We start from the raw sequence: 23,631 nt of genomic DNA on the forward strand, positions 1-23,631 counted from the left end.
TGCCTGACCCATCGGAGGGTATAACTCACTTATCCCGCTCCTTTATATTACTGTCTTTGCCATACTAGCGTTATGCGTAGATGTATCTACTGTTACCGTAGTATGTGCTTTCGTGATCCAATATCAGCATGTTGTTAATTCTGTCAGTGCCATGCTAGTTATATATTCTTGGATTAAATTAGTTAAAAAAAATTCCTATTTACTCAGTACATCATAGTATTTAGGGGGAGGTTTAGTATGATTGGAAGGGGTGCGTATGATTTTTCTAGGAAATTTATTGGTATAGCATTTTGGATAACCTTGGGCAGTGAGTGGCGTGTGTGTGCTCGAGGTCACGAGGTTTATGATATTTATGTCATTTGAGAAACATATTTTAAACAAAATTCCATTGGTCCAGTTCTGTCCAGTTTGCAATATTTATCACCAAAGCAAAGAACACCAACTGTGGAACGTAATCTTTTTTCAAGATAAGTGGCGTGTGTGTGCTCGAGGTCACGAGGTTTATGATATTTATGTCATTTGAGAAACATATGTTAAACAAAATTCCATTGGTCCAGTTCTGTCCAGTTTGCAATATTTATCACCAAAGCAAAGAACACCAACTGTGTAACGTAATCTTTTTTCAAGATAAGCGCTACGCTATTTTGTTTTTTGGTCTAACTTCCTTTCGATTTTATTTTCATCCATGGAAATAGTCTGTTATATTACGATGTATTGTAGCAGTCAAATAGCTTCAGACTTCACTTTAACCAAACCGCCACTAGAACCAACTAGCAGGAGCTGGCATACATAGGAGCAGCCACCGTAGGAAAACCAGGGGAAATTAAATTCGGAGCACATGCTTTCACATGCTTTATTTACTGTTCATTCTGGAGCACATGCTCTCGAGAGCTAAAACAACCCTTCCAAAAACATCCTGGAGTTCTATGGAGAAAGCTATAGCGGATGAGAGAGACCCCTGGTTTTTGGAAGGGTCGTTTTAGCTCTCGAGAGCACGTGCTCCAGAATGAAACTAGGGCACCATGGCGATGCCCTAGGAGGCCTAGCACTATGGAGGAGGGGGACGAGAAGATCATGACTTGCAAGGCGATTAAAAGAGCAAGCATCACCCAACCAGATTAGTACCTTTGGACATCCCAAGCAATGTAGGTTACGACAAGGAGATCCGATGTCACCTATCATGTTTAACATTGTGGTGGATATGTTAGCAATTATGATAGGAAGGGCTAAGGAAAATGGTCAAGTCGATGGATTGGTACCTCATCTTGTTGATGGAGGTGTGTCCATACTTCAGTACGCTGATGATATAATCATCTTTATGGAGCATGACTTGGCCAAGGCGAGAAACATGAAGCTGGTGTTATGCCTTTTTGAACAATTGTCCGGGTTAAAGATTAACTTTAATAAGAGCGAGTTGTTCTGTTTTGGTAGAGCCAAAGATAAACAGGAGGCGTATAGGCAATTGTTCGGGTGTGAGTTGGGAGAATTACCTTTTTCTTACCTAGGTATTCCAATCCACCATCGTAGGTTAACAAACCGAGAATGGAAGTGCATCGAGGACCGATTTGAGAAGAAACTGAGTTGCTGGAAGGGTAAACTCATGTCATACGGAGGCCGATTAATCCTGATTAATTCGGTGCTTACGAGTATGCCTATGTTTCTCCTATCGTTCTTTGAGGTCCCAGTTGGTGTTCGGAAGAGACTGGACTTCTATCGATCGCGGTTCTTTTGGCAGAGTGATGAGCTTAAAAGAAAATACCGACTTGCTAAATGGGATATCATCTGTAGACCGAAAGACCAAGGGGGTCTTGGTATAGAGAACCTCGAAGTTAAAAACAGATGCCTTCTTAGCAAGTGGCTGTGGAAGCTCTCTTCGGAGAATGATGCCATGTGGGTCCAAATCCTTCGCAGCAAGTACCTTCAGACTAAAACTCTGTCCCAGGTTACAGTCAGGCCGACTGATTCACCTTTCTGGAAAGGACTGATGAAAGTCAAACAATCTTTGTTCAATAGGACGAAGTTTGTTATTGGCAACGGCACCAGCACGCGTTTCTGGGAGGATACTTGGCTCGGCGAGACACCCTTGGCCGTCCAATATCCGTCTCTGTATCGTATTGTTCAACGACGTGAGGTGTTTGTAGCTACGGTACTCCAATCGATCCCCTTTAATATTCAGTTTCGACGGACGCTGGCGGGCAATCGTTGGGAGGAGTGGCTCCGTCTAGTTAGGAGACTGATGGAGGTCCAACTTTCCCAACAACCCGATGAATTACGCTGGAAGTTGACTAAGTCTGGAGTCTTCACAGTTAAATCAATGTACATTGATGTTATTAATTCGAACTCCATTCCTACATCCAAGCATGTTTGGGATGTCAAAGTACCTTTGAAAATAAAAGTGTTTATGTGGTTTGTCCATAAACAAGTTATTTTAACCAAGGATAATTTGAAAAAGCGTAATTGGACAGGGCCTACTAGGTGTAGTTTCTGTGATTGGGATGAGACTATAAAACACTTCTTTTTTGATTGCCCGTTGGCCAAAGTCCTTTGGCAGACGGTTCACATTGCTTTCAATATCAAACCACCGAATTCTGTTAACGCGTTATTTGGGACATGGCTGAATGGGATTCCGCCTGACTTAGCGAAACACATTTGGGTTGGGGTTTGCGCTTTACTGTGGACTATCTGGACTTGCAGAAATGATTTGGTCTTTAACAAAATATCATGTATTCATTTTTTGCATGTTATATTCCGTACTACGGCTCTGATCCGTTCGTGGTCGCTACTCACTCAGACGGAGGCCAGAGAGCATTTGGTTACTGGATCTTTCCACTGGGAGATGGTAGCTCGGGATATCTTCAACCGGTTTGGATGGAGATCATGTAATAGGATAGGCATCTAGTTTATCTATCTATTTATAGCCAGCCGGTTGTGGCATCTTATCTTGGCTAGTCGATGTTTCCAGCCTTTGTTGGCTCTGTGTGAGCTTTCTTTGTTTCCTTTTTGTTTGGAGACCTTGGAACCATGTTGACACTGTTTTGTGGTTAATAAGATGGCCGTATGCATCATTCTGATGCAGAGGCCGGGGAGTCCCCCTTTTCGAAAAAGAAAAAAAAAGCAATGTAGGTAAATAGTTTCCGAAGATTTTGAATGGAAGGGGAGTTTTAGTTCAAGTTTAATTTCCATTGGGATTCCGATTCTTTTGGTTCAGTTTATAAGGGAAACAGAATACATAATAATGACACAACATAAATAACCTTAACAACCCAAGGCGTTATACATCTTGGCGAAGCAAGAACACACAAAAAAGAAATACATAATAATGACACAACACAAATATTAACCTCTATAGCTAGAGAGTTGAGTGATTCAGCCCAGGTTATATCATAAGCAAAAAACAAGGCAACAATAGCCCAAGAGGATGACAAACTCCGAAAGATACCACATGAGAGCTCCGATAAAGACAACACTGAAACCATCGGCAAAGACCATGTGTAATCATCATCAAGGGGCTGCGTCATTAACAACCCCGAAGCCTCACACTGGAGGATGGTCATTGCCCAATCCCGACTGCAAATGGGGACGGGAGAGACTCTGGCTCATTGAACATGTATGAATCACGTGCAGATTCTCCACCAGAACGGTGGTAATTGCCCAAGAGAGGGGGGAGAACAAGCGATGAGAAATAACATGATTTTAGAGTGTCACTTATGAAAAAATCTTCATACAGAGGGTGGACGTTGGCCATGGTGGAGTGTAAATGAAGGGCACTTAACGACAATGAAAATGACAACACCAGAGGCACCAAAAGGCGGCAAGGTAGAGATTTTTGAGAAAGCTCACGAGGCCGATGTGCATAGGAGTTCACTGGAAGGAGATAAAAAGTCAACATCCCTCGAAGCATCGCCGCGCGAGATATAGGAGATGACAGAATTACAGCGCCCTGATGCGCCGCTGTTTATTTGTTTTTCTCTGGCGTCGTTGTTTTCGACCGTAAGTTTTTGGCTGAGAGCATAAGAGCATCTACAGCCACATAGTGATGGAAAATCCGGCCCCTCAAACGTCTGCGGACGCGTCCGGAACCCGGGTGCGTGCGCGGGCAGTGACATGGCATATCTCAAATTTGATTTATTGCATCTAGACATCTCATACTTGATTTTTATATCCATACAAAGAAATGCAAAAGAAAATAGAACCTAACGTACTACGTCGATCCTAGCTACTCCTCGTCGGACATCACGACGATCTCCATGTCCGGCTCCGGCAGCATGGGCGGCAGCTGCAGCTCCGGCTCCTCCGGCTGCTCTGATCTGGCCTCCCCTGCCTCTATCTGCGCGTCGAGCTCGGCGAAGAGCGCGCCGGACTCCGCCTGCTCCCGCCGGAGGAACGCACGATTGGCCTCCACATAGGCTTCATCCTAGATGAACTCCATGATGGCATGCTGCTCCGCCATCTCGCCGGACTGGGCGACAACGAACTCCTCCTCTGCCTGCTCCATGTTGAAGGGTGGCACCTGCTGGTCCGCCTCCTCCGCCTCTGCCTCCGCCTCCTTCGCCTCCTCTACCTCCATTGGAGCCATCTCCTCCTCCTCCTCCTCCCCCGGCTCCGGTGAGTCCGGAGGCAGCCCGTCAGCGATGCGGGCTATGCGCGCGGCTTCCCTCGCCCAGATCTGCTGCTGGATCTCGTAGCGGCACTCCGGCGTCAGCATGGCATAGTAGGTGGTCTTGCTCCGGACCATGGCGGAGTGGCGGAGCGTGGGCAGAGCGCCAGAGCGGGAGAGAGAGGAGGTGGGTGGGCTCGGACTGGCGGCGCGGAGAGGAGGAGGAGGGTGAGTTAGGGTTTCAGGACGCCGGCCGGCTTAAATAGCCGGATTTGGTCTTGGGCGGCGAGCCGGAGTAGAGCCACACGACGTTCACACTGCGGCGACGGTCGCGGCATCCGTCAGACCGCCAGGTTTCCGGGCGTTTCCATGTGGGGCCCCTTTGTCAGGCCAACGTGGCGGGCATGCCCGGGCGCTCCCGGGCGGCCCATATCCACCCCATATTTGGGCCGGATATGGGGGGTGCCGATCAGTTCAGGCGTTTGAGAACCGTCTGAGAGGCCCATCTGGGTCAAAAAATTATGACCAGTCAGTGACCGGGCGTTTGAGATGGGTTTGAGAGGTCCGGTTGTAGATGCTCTAAGTTAGCAGGAGAGCTCAAGTTTAACTCACCTAAAAAAACTCAAATTCGACAATACAATAATAGATCAAATAAAAAAGTGGAAATGCAAAGAGAGAGAAGGGAGAAGAAGCGAAAAGAAATGAAAGAAATTTTAAGAGTCGCCGGTCACTCTTTCTCCAAAGCTCTCGCCGGCGTCTAAACAAACTCTCGCCGGCGCTGGACTCCGGCCGGCGGCCGCACCTTCGGCTTCGTCCCAGCTCCATGCTCAAGCCCGTCACGCACGGTAGCCCCAACAACCAACCAGCCATGCCTGACGCCTCCACCCTCCTACCCTCACCCCTCCTTTCCCCCCTCGTTCCAGATCGCAGGTTGCCCTTCTCTGGCCTCTGCCCCCAGCGTTCCCATCAGAGTGCTCAACATACCTACCATTCCCTGATTAGCCATGCTTTCTCCTCATTCCCTAATGCCCGATTCGGTTTAATTCTACTGCTTCCGAAGGTAAGGATTCTTGGATGGATTTCCCACTTGATCTGGAATTTGTGACCGCACATTTGCCTTCGCTTCTTTGCTTTGGTTCTTCACCCTAGGGCTCCCGTGGTTCGCTGGAGCTAACTCCCTTTCTCTTCTCATGCTGTCTCTGCAGAGCTACTTATGCCCATAAGGTGTTTGATGGAAGTCCAAGCAGGATGCAGATAGGAGTATGTACATAACGGCCTGTATAATTTTAGTGCCCCAGTCAATGGTACCGGAGTCGATTGGTCCATCAAGCTAGTATTTCACAGATCTCAATGTCGGAACCAAAGGACTTCGGCAAGTTCAGTCTTTCATCTACTTGACAGAGGCGTGCCGAAGCTCAAAGGGGTCTGTTGTGACGTGCCTTCTAAGTACGTATAATTGTACTTTGGTTTATTATCGCTGTCTCTTCTCAGCACTATCAAATCTTAAATATCACATCTAATAGCATGTCAAAACTTTTGGCACAGTGATAAAGCTGCTGCCTTGTGACTATAAGGTCACGGGTTCAAGTACTGGAAACAGCCTCCTGATGAAATGTAGGAAAAGTCTGCGTACAATAGACCCAAAGTGTCCATGCAAAGCTTCTTATGCCCACAAGGTGTTTGATGAAAGTCCAAGCAGGCTGCACATATGAATATATACGTAACGGCCTGTATACTTTTAGGATACCAGTCAATGTTACCGGAGTAGATCAGTCCATCAAGCTATCTCACAGTTTGCAATGTCGGAACCGAAGGAGTTCTACAAGTTCAGTCTTTCATCTACTCGGCGGAGTTGTGCCGAAAGCTCGAAGGGAACTCTTGTGACGGGCCTTCTCAGTAGGTATAATACTACTTTGATTTATTATTGCTATCTCTGATGAACACTATCAATCTTAAATATCACATCTAATAGCATGTCAAAACTAATAACAAACAATTAGCTTGCACTAGTAGAAAACGGGCCTATTGTCCCGGTTCATAAGGGCTTTTTGTCCCGGTTCCTGAACCGGGACTAAAGGGTCGTTACTAATGCCCTGACCCTTTAGTCCCGGTTCAAACAAGAACCGGGACCGATGGGCCTCCACGTGGCCTGCACGCTGAGCCCAGGCAGGAGGGCCTTTGGTCCCGGTTGGTAGAACCAACCGGAACCAATAGGCATCCACGCGTCAGCATTTCTGTGGCTGGGTTTTTTTTAAAGAGGCTTGTTTAGGGGTTTTGGGGGTTAATTTAGTTTGTTATTAGCTAGCTAATAGAGAGAAGTGTCCTCTCTTATATCTCCGTGCTTGGTTTATATCAACGCTATGCTATGCCTACACATGGCTTAGATTGAAGTGAAGGCAACATATGTGGTGCATGTCGAAAGTAATACTAATTAATCCTAACTTGATCAAGTTTGGATTAGTACTACTTTCGACATGCACCACATGCATGTTGCCTTCACTTCAATCCAATCCATGTTCATTTCACCCACTGATATAAAATAACTCTTCATGCTCACATCATGCATCATCATAATAATAAGTCCTACTAATCATCATGATAGAACTTCTACTCGTTATTAATAACAAGTCATACGATCATCATCCTCATAGTCATCGAACCAACCCTACTTAATTGTTCTTAGCACATGATCATCAGTATTAGGTAGGACCTAAATACCCTCTTTAAGGTAAAATAGCATAAAACAATATAGACCCTGACTCTTCATTATAAAGAATGGAGATCATCATGTCTCCAATTCTTGCGCCGCGCTTCCTTTTGCGTCCAAGAACCTCTTTACGAGTGTCCATACATTTTTTTCCATTCTCTGATTTGCATGTCTCCACTTCTTTTAGAAATCCGGTATGGACAGTTGAGATTCGTAGGATGACCTGGATATATGTTTAAAACATCAAGGCGACCATGCTCATACATCAGATGAGGCACACAATTCTCTGGGATTATCTGTTGAAAAACATAGTAATAACTTCATAGTTAGCAATGAAGTACTAGTTTTATATAGAAGTATGCAAAAGATGCACGTATGTCGTAATAGTAAAAAATCTTACCAGGGTATCTCCATAGTAGTTACCGTAGTTCAACACGTGCACTAGTGGCACGTTGACCATAATGTTGAGGAGTTCGATTGTAGATATTGTAATTCTCAAGATCATTACAAAATCCAACCAGATGATTTTTCTCCTTATAAGTTAACTCAGAGCCATCGGTGTAGTAAGTTCTATCTACCATCTTCTGCACATTCTTTGATACTTCAAAATAAGCTGTCAATGGAAATAAGCTGTCAACTATTTTGAAATGAACAATATAAATTAGTTAATAATTAACTATGTTTGAGAAACTCACAGCGATAGAACTGGAGGCGTATCAACAAGGACCCAAATGTCCATATTGTCTTGCTCGACTTCAGGATCACCAAGATCCATGGTGACAAGCATACCCTCATCAAAACCATACAATTTGCAAAATGCTTCCCAATTTTTGCAACCAAAATGGGTTACGCTCTCAGCATTATACAGCTTTACTTCAAAATCCACATCATGATGGGTCCTTAGATGAATTTTCTTCGTTTCAAAATTTTCATGATCTTCAAAATCCATCCTCTTAAAGACATAGCGTCTTGCATGGCATGGGATAAACTATACTCGAATTGTAAAAGATAAAAATAACACGTTGAAATAGTTGAAGTCATGCTTAATTATGAAAAAAACACTTATCGTTGTTGCGTACTGTTTCAACTTCGAAGGTCTCCTCGAGCTTAATGCTGAAGCGCCGATCATCGTCCAGGTGAGGCCTGTCGCACAGACCTCGATCATCGTGGCACCAGTTGCACTCCCCCGGGAGACTTCCGTCGTCCGATGATGACATTTCCTACGTTCATAATTCAAAGATTAAACATGTACAATTAAATATATATATATATGTACTACAAAAACTAAATTAGATCATTATTATTCAACTAATCATATGCATATGCCTTGCATAGTGCTCTCCAATTTGACCATTCAATAAGAAAAATCAAATCGCAAAATAAAGTAGTATTCAAATTAGGATGCATTCAATTATAAGAAAAACTATATCATCTCCATGTGTCCGTACATCGTCGAATATTATCACTAATACACGTCGAATACTATCATACATATCGCCAGTACAGCTAGAACCGTAGCGCCCGACGGGTATCGGCGCGGGCGGTGGACACCCAAAGGGAAGGAACCATCACAGGATCATAGCTCCAGTGAGATCCCTGAAGAATCTGCCAGGTATTCTCAAACCTGCCCTCCAACGCAACCATGTAGCGACGGACGTGCTGGTCCTCCTCGCTGGCACGGTGACGTACCACCTCCGCGGTGTCCGGAAGCCTCGGCACCGTTTCTGGCCCACGCGACCGCCACCAAACAAGGATCGGGTCAACGACGGGCTGGCTCCTCACCAAGCTACGCCCCCCGGAAGGTAGCGCCTCCCAGTACCACCCCGGTGGAGCCCAGTCCCGGACATGGCCCATCTGGTCAAGCAGGTGTCGTCCTCCGCCGACTCGACGACGAGGATGCGGGATAGGCATCGTCCACGTCGATGCGGGAATAATTGCTTTAACTAAAAAAATAAACTAGTTCTATTAATTTTCTTGCTAAAAATAAACCACTTCTATAGTAAAATAAACCAGTTTTATTAAATCAACTAGTTCAACTACTAAGCACTTACTATAAATAGAATAAAGTAGTACTTACTAAAAATAAACAAGTTTACCTAGTTCTATTATTTTTCTAACTAATTCCATTAAACACTTTCTAAGTAGTACTTACTAAAAGTTATCGGGGAGGGGGGTATATCGACAACGACATACCCGATAACAAAAATAAGAAGAGGAAGAAGAAGAAGAAAAAGAGGAGAAGAAGAAAGGAATAGAGGAGGAGATCCAAGAAAAAAAAGAAAAAAAAAGAGGAGAAGAAGAAGGAATAGAGGAGAATAGAATTCTTCTCCTCCTCCTCTTTTTTTTTCTTCTTTTTCATCTTCTTATTTATTTCTCCTCATCTTCCTCTCCTCTTCTTCTTATTCTTCTTCTTCTTCTCCTTCTTCCTCTTCTTATTTTTCTTTTTTCTCTCCTTCTTTTTCTTCTAAATATGAACATATACATAAATGACTTTGATCATACATAATTTTCAGATTCCTACACAATATGAACATATACATAAATTGACAAAGAAAATTCTATGAACAAAAAAAATCATAAAAATTCTATGAACAAAATTACAACAGAAAAAAATCATAAAAATTCTATGAACAAAATTACAACAGAAAAAATCATAAAAAATCTATGAACAAAATTACAACAGAAAAAAATCATAAAAAATCTATGAACAAAATTACAACAGTAAAAAATCATAAAAAATCTATGAACAAAATTACAACAGAAAAAATCATAAAAAATCTATGAAAAATTGACATATTCTTTGCATATGAACATACAAACATTTGCATATTCAACAATAATATTACCAAAAAAATCTAAACTACACATCTAAATTAATACAACTAAATTACAACAACTAAATTAATTAACTACACATCCAAATTAATACAACTAGTGCGGCGGCCCTGGGTGCGGCGGCGCGGCGGCAGCGGCGGCGACCATTACAGGGAGGAGGAGGGGATCGGGGCGGCGCTCACAGGGTGCGCGGCGACGACGACGAGGAGGAAGGGCCGGCGGCGTCGGGGCAGGGGCGGCGCGGGGCAGCGATGGCGTCGGGGCGGGGCGACGCGGGACGGCGTCGGGGCGGCACGTCGGAGGCAGGGCGACGACGGCGACGGCGAGGCAGACGGGCAGCCTGGCGGCGTCGCGGCGGGAGAATGAGGAACAGAACGAAAAATTCACACAAGTCCTGGTTATATAGACGAGGCATTGGTCCCGGTTCGTGGCAACAACCGGGACCAATGCCACATTTAGTCCCGGTTGGCGCCATCAACCGGGACCAAAGGCCACTTTTTCGGCAGCCCAAAGGGCGGGAAGCAGCGGCCTTTGGTCCCGGTTGGTGCCACCAGCCGGGACTAAAGGGGGGCATTGGTCCCGGTTGGTGCCACGAACCGGGACCAAAGCCCCCTTTAGTCCCGGTTGGTGGTACCAACCGGGACCAAAGGCCTTGTGCTGCCCCGCGCCAAAACTTTAGTCCCACCTCGCTAGCTGAGGGAGCTCGAGAGTGGTCTATAAGCGCTGCTGCGCCTTCCTTCTCGAGCTCCTCTCAAATGCAGGCTTTCGGGCCTAACCCTGTGCGGTGTGCCTGTGGGCCTACTGGGCCTCCTGCGGGTCTGAATCCTGGCCCATGGTACGGTTTCTAGTCGTATTCAGGCCGTGGGGGCCAAATAGGTGGCACCTTTTTTCTTTGTTGCTTTATTTATTTTATTTTATTTCTACTTACAACAAAATACTTATTGTTGCTATTTTTTTCCAGTTTTTTTGTTTTGTTTTCTGCATTATTTATTTTCTTTTTTTTGCTTTATTTTTTAATTCTTTATGCTTTTAGTCTTAGAAAAATTATAAACTTTTTGTTAATGCCATTACTTTTCAAATTTGAAAACACTTTTTTTGTTTTTTTGTTTTCTTTGTTGCTTTATTTATTTTATTTTGTTTCTACTTATAACAAAATACTTATTGTTAATATAAGTATTTTTCCAGATTTTTTGTTTTGTTTTCTGCATTATTTATTTTCTTTTGTTTTTTGCTTTATTTTTTAATTCTTTATACTTTTAGTTTTAGAAAGATTATAAACTTTTTGTTAATGCCATTAGTTTTCAAATTTGAAAACACTTTGTGTATTATATTTACTATCTACAATCTTTCTCCACAGAGATACCAAAAATTATAAACTTTCTGTTAGTGCCATTAGTTTTCAAATTAGAATAGTTAAAATTTGACTTCTTTGAAATTTGTGTGAATCTCAAGTTTGTGATTAACTTTACTAAAAAAATGAACATAGATGCGCCTATAGAGAAAATTCAACCTAAATTCATAATCAATTTCTATGAATTTCAGAGAAATTCATTATGAATTTAGGTCAAATTTCCTGTATAAGGGCATCTATTTTTATTTTGAGAGGAGCTCAACAAGGCAGAGAGGGACGGGCTTATAAACCAGTGTGGGTGCCCTTCGGTTGGCGAGGTGGTACTAAACTGTCAATCGCAACGAGGACCAACCTATTGGTCCCGGTTCATGCCACCAACCGGGACCAATGGTGGTGGGCCAGGAGCGAGACCCATTGTTCCGGTTCGTCCCATCAACCGGGACCAATGGCCCACGTGGCCCGGGCGGCCCCCTGGGCTCACGAACCAGGTCCAATGCACCCATTGGTCCCGGTTCTAGACTGAACCGGGACTAATGGGCTTACCCGGCCTGAACCTTTGCCCCCTTTTCTACTAGTGTTGTGTTTCTACATAGTTAATTATGTATGAATAGTTCCTATTTTCATGTGGACCCTGCCATTTTGTGCTATCAGCACGACAAACTAAGAGGATTCAGAAATTTGGTGGCCAAATCACATTCACGGAGCTCGATACAGAAAATAACAACATTGATGATCACGATTATGAGCAAATGTTGTAGGTGCTTGAAAAATTTGCTTGCCAAATAACATCCGATGAGGCCCATACAAAAAAGAAAAAACAAATGCTCAACGGTGCACACAAGTTTGATCACCAATGCTGTTGTTTTCTGTATGTGGATCTCCTTGGATGTCATTTGGCCACCAAATTTTGCAAGCACCTACAACATTTGCTCATAGTCGAAGCCATATAGTTTCAGAATTTTTTGCTATTTTTCCTTCAATTTTACTATTCATCAGGGTTTAGTGTGCCTAGGTGTAGGACAACCAGACCCTTGTTTTGATGCTTCTATAAGTAATTGTTTCAAGGGTTCTGTAAATAGATCCTTGAATTTAGTATTGAGGGTGGGGTATACAATGTTTGTGCTAAATCTTTTTGACATTGTTGTATCTGAAAACAACAAATTCTTTCTTTAGCATGTTACCTGTGAATATCAACCAAAATTCACTCAGATCTTTAACATTCTCACACTTTTTTTCTTCCACTTGCAGCGTGCATGTTCAAAGTTGCTTATAAATGGCAGGATGGCCCACTAGAATGTGTGGGGCATCCTCTAGTTTCCTAGTGAGGTGCTTATCTTGTACTCCCTCCGTCCGAAAATATTGTCTACCTTGCTTTTCCAATCCTGCCGATACATGCCATGTATATAAATTTGAATTGTTTTTCCGTATGTAGTGTGTGAATCAAACAAGAAAGAACCAAAAGGACAACTCCTTAGGACTTAAGTAATATGTGGGAGAACTACCGGAACAAAGAAGGGAGCGAAGCTAGGGGATAGCCATCACAGAACGAGATTTTTGGTATGCACTTGATCACAACAACCATACACCATATGACACTCTTTAACTAAATGCACCTTATATTGTGTGTTCCTACCGTATAGGTTTTGCGTAAAACTTTTTCTAATAGACGTTAGATTGGTATGACAGGGTAGATGGAATGTAAATATAAAACTTTAAATAAAATGTGTTTTTAAATAAGAAAAATGATCAAACCAACTTGGTCAATCGATAAATAGCTTTTTTTTTCTCTACAGTACTGCAGTATAACTCGTCCTCTCCCATGTATGTCCTACACGTCGCTTGTCCCAGCTCCTTCTCTCCCCTGAATGCCCTACACGCCGCTTGTCCTCCTTCACCGCTCCTCCCCGATGCATGTCTCTATACCTATGATTCAACATACCTAGGGTTTGTACTCCTCAAATCTCCTTACTCCTTAGCCCCATTTCCTCTGTTGTCACGGTCAGGAGGTTACAAAGCTCATTGTGTTTCAATTAACACGGTTCTAGCATGTGGATAGCTAACTTTCACACACGCCTGTCCATGGTTCTTTGGTGATATTCTAGTCCTTCAGATCTTTTTTTACGCACTCCTCCCACATAAAGTTTGGTCAATCCCGACATCTCTTGACATTATCAACATGCTTTAACCGTCCGCTATGCACTGACGCTTATGGAGACCTGTGTGCTATAAAATGGCTTAGTCAGCACAACACAATATTAATTACCCTATCAATCAGCATTTGGTTGGGCCCTCCTCCTTTTATCCGGGCTTGGGACCGGCTATGCAAATGACATAGGCGGAGTTCCCCACCCACCCTCCCAAAATATGCCTTTTTTTATGTTTTGCATTTTTTGATTTTTTTATATATTTTTTTCTTTTTTGCGTTTATCCTCTCTTTTTTTTTTTGCTTTTTTTACCGCCCTGAGGCCGACCAAGCATTGTCAACCTGAAAATAACCAGTTCAAACAGTATGAGGCCGTCACAAAAGGCTGATCTGGATTCTCTAAATTGAAAGGGAGCTAGCGCGGACAATGCACAAACCTTCGTGGAACATGCGGATGATTTGAAAGCCATTTACACGCTGCCGCCTTCTTCATGCCCGACGTTGTCCGGCTGGCATACGTATGAGAAAGTTAGTGTTGGCACGACGTCGTAATCAACCAGTTACGACAACCAGCACGAGCGATGCGATGCATACCGTTAGGGACGATTAAACAGAAAAACCAAAATTGATGGCTATGTGATCCTATATAGTATGCTTAAATAAGATGGCTAACCTGAGCTGCGCTAGGCTGTCCACTGCTCGCACCAGCAGCAGCAAGGGCCTGCTCCACGGCCGGCGCCACTTGGCTCGGTATCCTGGAGACGTTCTCAACATCTTGGCCACTACCCTCCGTCTGCGGCGGAGCACCCATACCTTGCCCCACATTGAAACAGCTTGCGAAGGCGTCCAGGAAACCAGATTGGGCTGATAGGTTTTCGATTATGGTATCTTTGTCAAAGGCCGGGTCGTTGAGTAAGCCGGCGATGTCAAGATGGCGTGCTGAGGCTTGTCCTCCACCATTGCCATGCTGAGGCGACGAGGATGGCGAGATGTATCGCTGTATTACTGGAAAGTCCACATTCATCATCACGCTATTTATGCCACCCATCACCTTGGGGTTCAGCATGCACTTCTCAAACATTTTTGCAAAAGCAGCAGGATCCATTCCTAACCGAGCGGTTCCCTCGGACAAAAATGAGGCTCCATCCGGGCTGCTGAGCCAGGCGAGCATGCGGTTGGCGTGGACCTGCACGAATGTGCATACATGCATGGACAGCAACTAAGATTCAGTCATTCAGGTTGAAGTAACAAATCAAAAGCTACCAATGATAATGTGCATGCAGGAAATGCATTGGGTGCAAGCAGATTGTTCAGCATAGCTAACAATATTTTTTTAGGGAACATTGCTAACATTCTATCGGCTTCGAATTCGAATTCAGAGCTTTTGCCACTCGGTCCCTGCTCCTGTGATTAAAACAACTCAGTAATGCAGCGGCCACCTTTCCGAACAATATCATTGTCAATTAAAAACGGAGATTTAGGCGGACTGAAAAAATAGACAAATTTCTTATGATATCTAAACTAGTATGACACCACAAAATTACACCTCTACTGATCCGTCTCATTAATGGACCGGAAAAATTAGTCCAATATATTAATAAACTTACATTTTAGTGTTGACCCTGGCAGGCAGTTTGATTTCAGTTAAAATTAGTCAGCACTAACGGGTCCAAATTGAGGCCCATCAGCAGTGATATCGCCAGCACTAATTAATAGGCTTATTTATTGACAGGCCTGTATTACACCACTGGATGCACCCTTCCATCGGATCGTATTTACTTTGATCATCAGTTGGACTAATAATATATGAGATGCATTCCAAAAAAGTACACCATCAAATTCATGCTTGAAAAAAGTTTTCATCGGGATAAGTTAATTTTATGACAGATACTCCCTCAGTTGCAAAATATAGCGCGCCCACGCTTTTCAAGGTTCAACTTTGACCATAAATTTAACCAACAAGACCGATTGCGGGAGCAAAAATTATATAATTGAAATCTTCTTTTGAATATGAATCCATGCTTGAAATCGAGGACACACTATATTTTGGAACGGATGGAGTACCTAATATATTAGTATTTGTGTAAGTGACAGCAAAAATAAAAAACCAAATATGTGTTAGGCCTTATAAACATGGGGAGTTGGAGTGTGTTAAATAAGATGGCTTACCTGAGCTGAGGAGGTCACGAGCAGTTCATTGAAGTTGAATATCGGTGTGTTCCCACCACCTTGTGTACTCTGTGCCATATTAGCAGTGTTGTTTGCCATGGCTTCCACCAGCTCATATAGAGCTGCCAAGGCCAGGTCGCTGGATAAACTGGAGAGCGTGTTGCTGGCATCAGCCGGTTCTCCATGGATGGGCACACTTTCGGCGTCGACCTGAGCGTGCATACATGCATATGGACAACAACTAAGATGCAGTGTGAAGTAACAACTCACGGCTAGTACAGATGATGCATACGTCTAGAGATCGAAGAGCTAGTAGAAGAGCCGCAACTAATTAATGGTGATATCCATGATTAAAGAAATAAGGCACATATTTTGCCATGCTTACAAAAAAAATTTATCCTATATTAAACAAGATGGCTCACCTCGGAGCTCGGCTCTCCACTGCTCGCACCAGCAGCAAGGTTGGGCAACACTTGCTTCAGCGTCCTGGATACGTTCTCATCATCTTGGGCACTACTCTCGGACGGCGGCGCATCCATACCCTGCGCCACACCAGCATTCATAGGCGTCGAGGCTGGCCCGTACTGCTCAGTGAAATAATCCATGATTTCTGGGATTATCAGCTGCAACATGACAACTTTGACTGTGTTGTTTTTTAATAAGCTGGTCATGTCAGGAAAGTCCCCATTCTGCGCCAGACTGCTCATGGTGGAAATCGTCTCAGGGTTCCCCAGGCACTTCTCAAATATTCTCGCATAAGCCACAGGACTGATTTTCAAGGCAGCAGCTTCCTCTGATACAATAGAGGCTCCTTCCGGGGTGCTGAGCCAGGAGAGAACGGTGTCGGTGTCGACCTGCATCTGGATGAGTGTGCATACACGCAGTCTCAATAACAACGCGCGGCTATTACAGTTGATGCATGCATGAGTATTGTTGGTTAGGGGTACCTTAGGCAGTGGCTCGCGGCTGACACCTGCACCAGAATTTTCTGCGTCTGCACCTTATATAGCAGAGGATATATAAGGTGTGAGCTGGAGAAATTGAGATAAGGAAGAAAGGACATACAACGCAAATGGCATCATTCTAAGAATGGAAAACCTACATACGTACCATGGCCATTTCCTGGCCCATCCGTTTGTTCAGCTATACAACTCGCTATTTCTGGCACCACCAGCTTCGTCAATCTAGAAATGATGGACCGGAACCCACCTTCGTTTTGCCCCGTGTTATTAATGCAAGCAAAAAATTCAGGGTTCTGCACGCACTTTTCCATTGCGTTCCTCATAACAGCTGCATCCGTTTGAGACAGCTCACTGTTTGCGATTATGCTGTCAACAAGAGCCAACAACCTGTTAGCATCAACTTCGGAGTTCTGGTTGCCCCGTCCCTGCATAATTGTGTGATTAAAAGAACGGTCAATCAAACAACATTAATTGCGGAAGATGCAAATAGTGAAAAACAAAGATGCATATAGTGAACAAATTGACAAACTTCTTATGGTGTCTACACTATTACATGCAGTTAACTTATAAGACTAATAGAGTAATGAATTGGATGGTAGCTATAAAGTGAATACACTCCGTTACAGTAGGTGTTAGAGAATGCATGGCTACGAAATTTACTGTACCCAGCCAGTAGAACAGGACGAATGAGAATGTTCTTTTATTAAATATAGTACGGAGGGCTTGCCTGAATATTGCCTGCAAGTCCATCACTAAGCTGCAACATAGTTATCATTGCTGGCAAACCTACATTTTGCTGCGAATGATCACTAATATCTGAGATAATTTGTTGTGCCATTCTAGAAAGGATCAACCCATCTGCGTTGTTCAGGCCAGCAATAATCTCAGGGTCCTGCATGAACTTCTTGATCATGTTCATCAAAACAGCTGGATCCACTCCAATTTGAGCCGCTACACTAGCTGTAACCTGGTCAGCGTAACAAGCTGACAAGCTGTAGGTAGAGGATTTTGTTTCACCTTCAGAATTACGGCTCGGTCCCTGCGTGCATGTGTGGTTAAAAATAATCAGCGCAAGTATGCAGACGCTAGATAAGGAATTAGACTAATTAAATAACTGAGCGATAACAGTTGAGTTGCCACATCACTTGCAGCTAGCACGAGTGTAGTTAATTCAAAATAATTATTTCCAGAATGCAACGGTTACATAAACAATTAATCAACTACTTGAGGGCTTCGTCGATGAAACCCCAGCTGGCAAATGTCGTGATTAAACCTGACAATAGTTGTGTGCCTTTTACCTGAGATGGAGTATCTGTAGCGTCACCCACTGCGAGGGTAGGTGGTGCTCCACTAGTTGCCATTGCCCCAGTTGCAGTCTCCATGAGTGCACTGACCAAAGCAGAGTTGCCCTGAAGCATTGACATAATAAAGCTCGTGGCATTGGCTTCCCCTTCGCCGCCTCCACCAAGGACTGGTTTGTCGCCTAGGAATGGGATGGACCCCGTCATAATCTCCGGGATAGTCTTGAAGAGTGCATTGTGGATTGCCACTCCAATCTAAGCCAAAAAAATGCCACATGATCGAGGAATTAGATCGAGTACGGGAACTTGGTTTATTTACAGGAAGGGGGAAGATGAGTGATGCAAATTGCAAGAACGTACGTTGTTCCATTTCCTTATTGTGATGGCCGGATGATTGGGGTGGGATTGGCTCACCTCCCTTAGCTCTTCCTCTGCCTTGTGCACCTCCACGGGGCCGCAGTCCAAGCAGTCGAGGTGGTAGGTGGCCCTCTCGAGCAGAGGCATGTTCCCCTGCAGACCAACGTCCATGCCTACCCTGATGCCACCAATCTCAAGCTCCTGCATCTTTGGCAACCCACCTTTTCCACATATCAGCTCTAGGTTCGTGTTGATGTATCCCAACTCCGGGAACTCGTCCTCTTCGGCGATGTAGGACAGGCTGTTGTCCTCGCTGTGGAGGTAGAGGGAGCGGAGGCACGGCATTTGCCCGAGGATCTTGAGGTCCTCCGTCCTCAACATCTCAACCTGCAGCAACAGTTTGGAGAGTTTTGGGACACATACGTGATGGATCCATGGCATCGCCCTGGGTAGGATGATCCCGAACAGCAGCAGCTGGCGGAGCTGCGGGGAGGGCACGCTGACTTCCCAGCTGCCGAGGTGGACCTTCTCCTCCTCTGTGTCTGACCATACCTGCAGGACCTGGAGCTTCTTCAGTTCATTCAGGGACTCCAGAAGCGCCTCTTGCATGCTGTCTTCCATCTCGTCGAAATGGATGACCAGCACCCTCATCTTGGTCAGCTTCCGGAGTTCCATAGTGAAGTCCGGGGACTTGTCCGCCGAGTGCAGCCATAGCTCTTCCAGGGATGTCAGCTCCCCTATCCGGCCCATCATCCTCGTGCCCTTGCCTGCTCGCAGGCACCTCAGCTTCTTTAGATCCTTCATGAAGCGCGGCAGCCAACTGATGCCAGTTGCCCTCAGGTCGAGTGTCTCTAGTAACTTGAGGCGTGTTATCTCCCTTGGGAGCTCATCTACAGGTGTGCCCACAAGCCCAATGTACCCCAACCCAGTCAACTTCCCGAGGTGCTTCAGTTTGCAATCTCTGACAGATAAATCACAAGCCTCCAGATCTATGACACGCAGCCGTTTAAATTTCCGTAGTGGGGGAATGCTACTACCGGTACATGTGTTGGCATAAAATGATAGCACCCCCCCTACTTCCAGTTCCAGGCAAGCGCTTTCATTCTGACCCACCATTGTTTTGTGAATGGCTAATCTATGAATGGGTCCGGTTGGAGATGTGCTCTCCTGCTGCATGCCTAGGACAGTGGAGAAGTTCTCATTGTTTGACAGGTCGGAGATGAGGTCAAGCATCAAACTGTGGACGCGACAACCACCTTGGCCGACGTCACGAGGGCTCGCCGCCCACTGGATGACGCTCCTGTCTATTAGCTCGTTGAAATAGGCCTCCCCAGTCTCAAATAACTCATCAGGAACAAGCCCGCCTGCTACCCACCTCCATATCAGCATATTCTTCTCGATCCAATGTTCTTGTGGGAATAGGCTCAGGTACAAAAGGCATTTCTGGACATTATAGGGTAGATCAATATAGCTATAACGCATCACCTTCCTTACATGCTGGAAAGCGTCGTTCTCCTCTTGCTCATCAAAACCAACAGAATCATACACCCTGTGCCACTCCCGCCTTTGCTTTTTAGCGAGCACTCTACCGATCATTGTGATAGCTATTGGCACACCAGCACATTTAGGCAAAAATTTATCCAACACCATATCAAATTCAGTATCATTGCCTTTAGCTTTAGCTTTGGTACAGAGTAATTCTCTGGAGTCATCAAGGGAAAGTGGTTTCATCGGGTAAACGGCGCCACCAACACCTTCGGCAATTTTGAGATTACGAGTCGTGGTGATGATTCTATTACCAGCACTACCCTTAAAAACATGTTCAACCAAGTTCCATGTTTCCCAATCCCATATATCATCAATGACAAGTAGGCACCTATTCACAGCAGAAAGCAAGAGGCTTGAATCAACGACCATGAAAAATCTGGTTGATTGATTAACCTCAAAAATCAAAATGCAGGGTAGAAGGCAGGAAATTAAGGGAGGAATTACGGACATGCATGATTTACTAATAACTCAATTTCGCTGTTTCTTTATGAAATGTTTATATCATGATGTTGGAAAAATGTTTGTAAGTTGCGCATAGTACCATTTATTTATTGACAAAAATAATGCTACCATTTATTCTTAACTTGGTATTATAAGAGGCATCACAAATTTCAATGGTAGATCTTGCAATGAATCTATTATGTCACTTTCATATACACACACACGACAAGCCATAATATAATTGAAAGCTTATATTACCAGTTAACACTAAAGAAGATTCATTGTGCATATAATTGAAAGCTTATATTACCGGCAGAGGATATGTAACCATTACTAATCCAGATAAATAATAACCCAGCTAATATTTGAACATGATTCATGCATGGGAATGTAATCTTTATCCTCGAAAAAAGAATAGGAATGTAATCTTAACAATAAATTTATAATTCACCATCTATACATGGGAAACAAGTATGTGGAGTAATGGTTTATTTTATTTTTGCGAATACACAACCTATCTTTTCATTGTTAGAGGGGTGGTACATGCATGACTGACATGAACACAACACGTACACAGGCATGAGTTTTTTTAGTAACCGTACACACTGAGATGGTAGATGACACACTTATCAACTCACATGACTAAAATCACATGACTAGCAAGCATAGACCTATTGGAATAAGCATGCGTACCTCTTATTCACCAAGAAATTTTGCAGCTGGCTGGTTAGCTGGTCTTGGTCCGGTGCATGACCTTGAATCTCTAAGTGAAGTTCCTCGAAGATGACCATCAGGACCTTCTTCAGGTCAGCTCTGAGACCGATAGGAACAAAAGCCTTGCAATCGAAGTCCCCTTTCATCTTGTCGTAGACTGCTTGAGCAAGGGTGGTCTTGCCCATGCCCCCCATCCCGACAATGGAGACGGTAACATGATCGCCCTTGGACAGCTTCTGGGTTAGCTCGGCAATTGCGCCGTCTATGCCAATAGGGTTAGATTCCCTGTCCCTGGTGTACATGGTGGCCATACGAGGGTCCAGCGAACTCCTGCAGGGAAACGTTCCATACCGTCCACGCAGCTCCTTCACCTTGTTTCGTGTCTCTTTGATGTAGCTGGCTATCTCATGGTTAATCCACACCTTGGTCGGCCCAGGAAGGATGGCGTCCTTGGTCGACTCGATGCGTGCCATGAAGGAGTGGAGGCGCGTCTCCACGGCTTGCAACAGCTCCCTGACCTGGCGATCCCGGAGCTTCAGCTGCGGGTCAAGCTGGTCCGGCGGCATGCGGCAGACATCCTCACGGAAAGCGTGCATGCTCTCCAGCTCGTCCGCGAGGTTCCTCAGCCCATCCTGGACGGTCTTGTCCAGGCACCACTCGTCCTTGAGCAGCTTCCAAAGAGAGGGCACGGCGGTGCCAAGGAGCTTCCCAAGCACCGCTGAGCCCATCTCCAACGCCATTCTCAGGCGGTGGACTCTCAACCTCTCTTGCTAGCTTATCTCTCTCTCTTTCTCCACCTTGCTCTCTCTATATGGTGACCGGGAGAAGAGGAGGGGACGTTGGCGTTCCCCGCCTCGCCGGATCTGCGGCCGCCGGGCCGGAGAGTGGAGGAGACGATGGGAGTGTGTAAGGTCAACGAGGAGGAGGCAAGGTCGGCGGAAGGGGGCTGTAAAAAAGACACTCGGTTCTAGATTTGTCTGCCGTAGCTATTGCTCCTTCACATAACAGCCCGGCATCCAAATTTAGTTAAGATTCACAACAGCACACAAAGTGAAAAGTAAGTTTCCTGTATATTAATTAGTGGTACTACTTTCTAGGGCATAGGCTAGTGCCGACATACTATTTTCCTTATTTTCTTTCACACAAACACAGCATCTGTCCGCCTGATGTGGGAGGCAGTCATCCAAAGCTAGCCGCATATGTTCGGTTGCATTTGAAACAGAATTTAACAAAATTTATCAAACTTGGTCGATATTTAACAACCGAACGATATTCATTCATGTACTTCACTAATTTTTAGATAAATCGGACGATATTCATTCATACTTGACTAATTTTTAGATAAAACCTGATGATTTTCAGCTAGACCAAAGTAAACTAATTATATTTCGACATATTTGAACTAAACGTATTCTAAACCTAGTCTAAATGACCGTCGGCGTCCGCTCGCCCATTTCCGACCAGCATGAGCCCTGGAAACTGAAGCTCCAACTCCGCCTCCCTAGCCTTCGCCTTCGAAGCATGCAAGCGGCTAATCGGCCATCGATTTTGAGCCCGCCAAGACTGGCTTCAGCGGGAGAAAAAGGGGGTGGCCTTCTTCGGACCTGAGCGTCACGACCACCCATGTTGTACTCTTCCTCCCTGCTGGCAGCACCCTTGGACGTGTCGACTTAATGGTCGCGAAGGTAGGGCACGGGCATGGCGGAGTTAGCAACAACATCATTCAAGTGCCAGTCATGTGGCAGCGTGACCTTCGGATAAGGGAGGGGGATGCGGTGCTCCCCGTGTCACTTCGCCTGGTGCACCAGGACGCTAATCCGCTGGCGGGAAGACGCCGCCGAGGCGCGTGGGGGGGGGGGGCATAGGAAGGGCGGCGGGGGCCTTGCCCTTGCTCTTGCCGGAGAAGAAACCCATGCTGGCTAGGGTTTGTCGCCGACGGGGGAGCATTGGGGTGGCTAGATGAGGACGGGGTGTCTGGAAGAGGATGAGTACGGCTTTCGCACCGCACGCTCGGATTAAAAAAGGCCGACCGTCGTCGCTGACACGTAGGTCCACTGTCGACGGTCGTCATTAATAAAGACGACCGACGTAGTTGGGCGGCCGTCATCTGGGGACACGGCAGACAATGAGAGGACGTGCGGCGCGTCCACTTCGCTTCCGCGCCGACGCATTTCAGTCACAAATTTCGGATGAAAATGGATCCGCGCGGACAAAAAGCAATGCGTTTTCTGAATGGATCGACGCGTTGGACCATCACTTTTATCCGCGGTGATCCAAAGGACGGCGGCGGACAAAATGGGTCGCCGCGTTGGAGTTGCTCTAACCGGTTTCCATATCAGTCTATAGACGGATGGATACTGTTTCAGAGGTACGCGGTGGAGATGCATGCCCTGGCTAAGCGCGGCCATGACATCAACAAACGTCGCAGGTTTGCAACACCCGGCGGTTCCAGTCATCTCCGGTCTCTTATCGTTGCCGGTTGGCAGCATCTCGTTGCGGAAGGCTA

At 45.2% G+C, this 23,631-nt stretch overlaps 2 protein-coding genes across 2 annotated transcripts; both read right to left on the reverse strand.

Annotated features, from left to right (window-relative positions):
• Positions 1–14,042: 14,042 nt before the first annotated feature.
• Positions 14,043–14,781, reverse strand: LOC147987901 (uncharacterized). Its single transcript, XM_087540472.1, has 2 exons — positions 14,307–14,781; positions 14,043–14,142 (listed from the first exon to the last, which is right to left on the reverse strand). Exons 1-2 carry the CDS (start codon positions 14,736–14,738, stop codon positions 14,104–14,106), a joined length of 471 nt encoding a protein of 156 aa, XP_087396598.1. The 5' UTR covers positions 14,739–14,781; the 3' UTR covers positions 14,043–14,103.
• A 329-nt stretch (positions 14,782–15,110) lies between these two features.
• Positions 15,111–21,865, reverse strand: LOC147987902 (putative disease resistance RPP13-like protein 3). The gene is made up of 8 exons (XM_087542540.1): positions 21,105–21,865; positions 18,425–20,298; positions 17,492–17,817; positions 16,913–17,189; positions 16,750–16,802; positions 16,225–16,662; positions 15,803–16,012; positions 15,111–15,119 (listed from the first exon to the last, which is right to left on the reverse strand). The coding sequence occupies exons 1-8, from the start codon at positions 21,863–21,865 to the stop codon at positions 15,111–15,113; spliced, it is 3,948 nt and encodes a 1,315-aa protein (XP_087398666.1).
• Positions 21,866–23,631: the final 1,766 nt, after the last annotated feature.

Source organism: Triticum urartu, chromosome 2A (genome assembly GCF_056163025.1).
Source record: "Triticum urartu cultivar PI428250 chromosome 2A, HENAU_Tu73, whole genome shotgun sequence".
Lineage (NCBI taxonomy): Eukaryota > Viridiplantae > Streptophyta > Magnoliopsida > Poales > Poaceae > Triticum > Triticum urartu.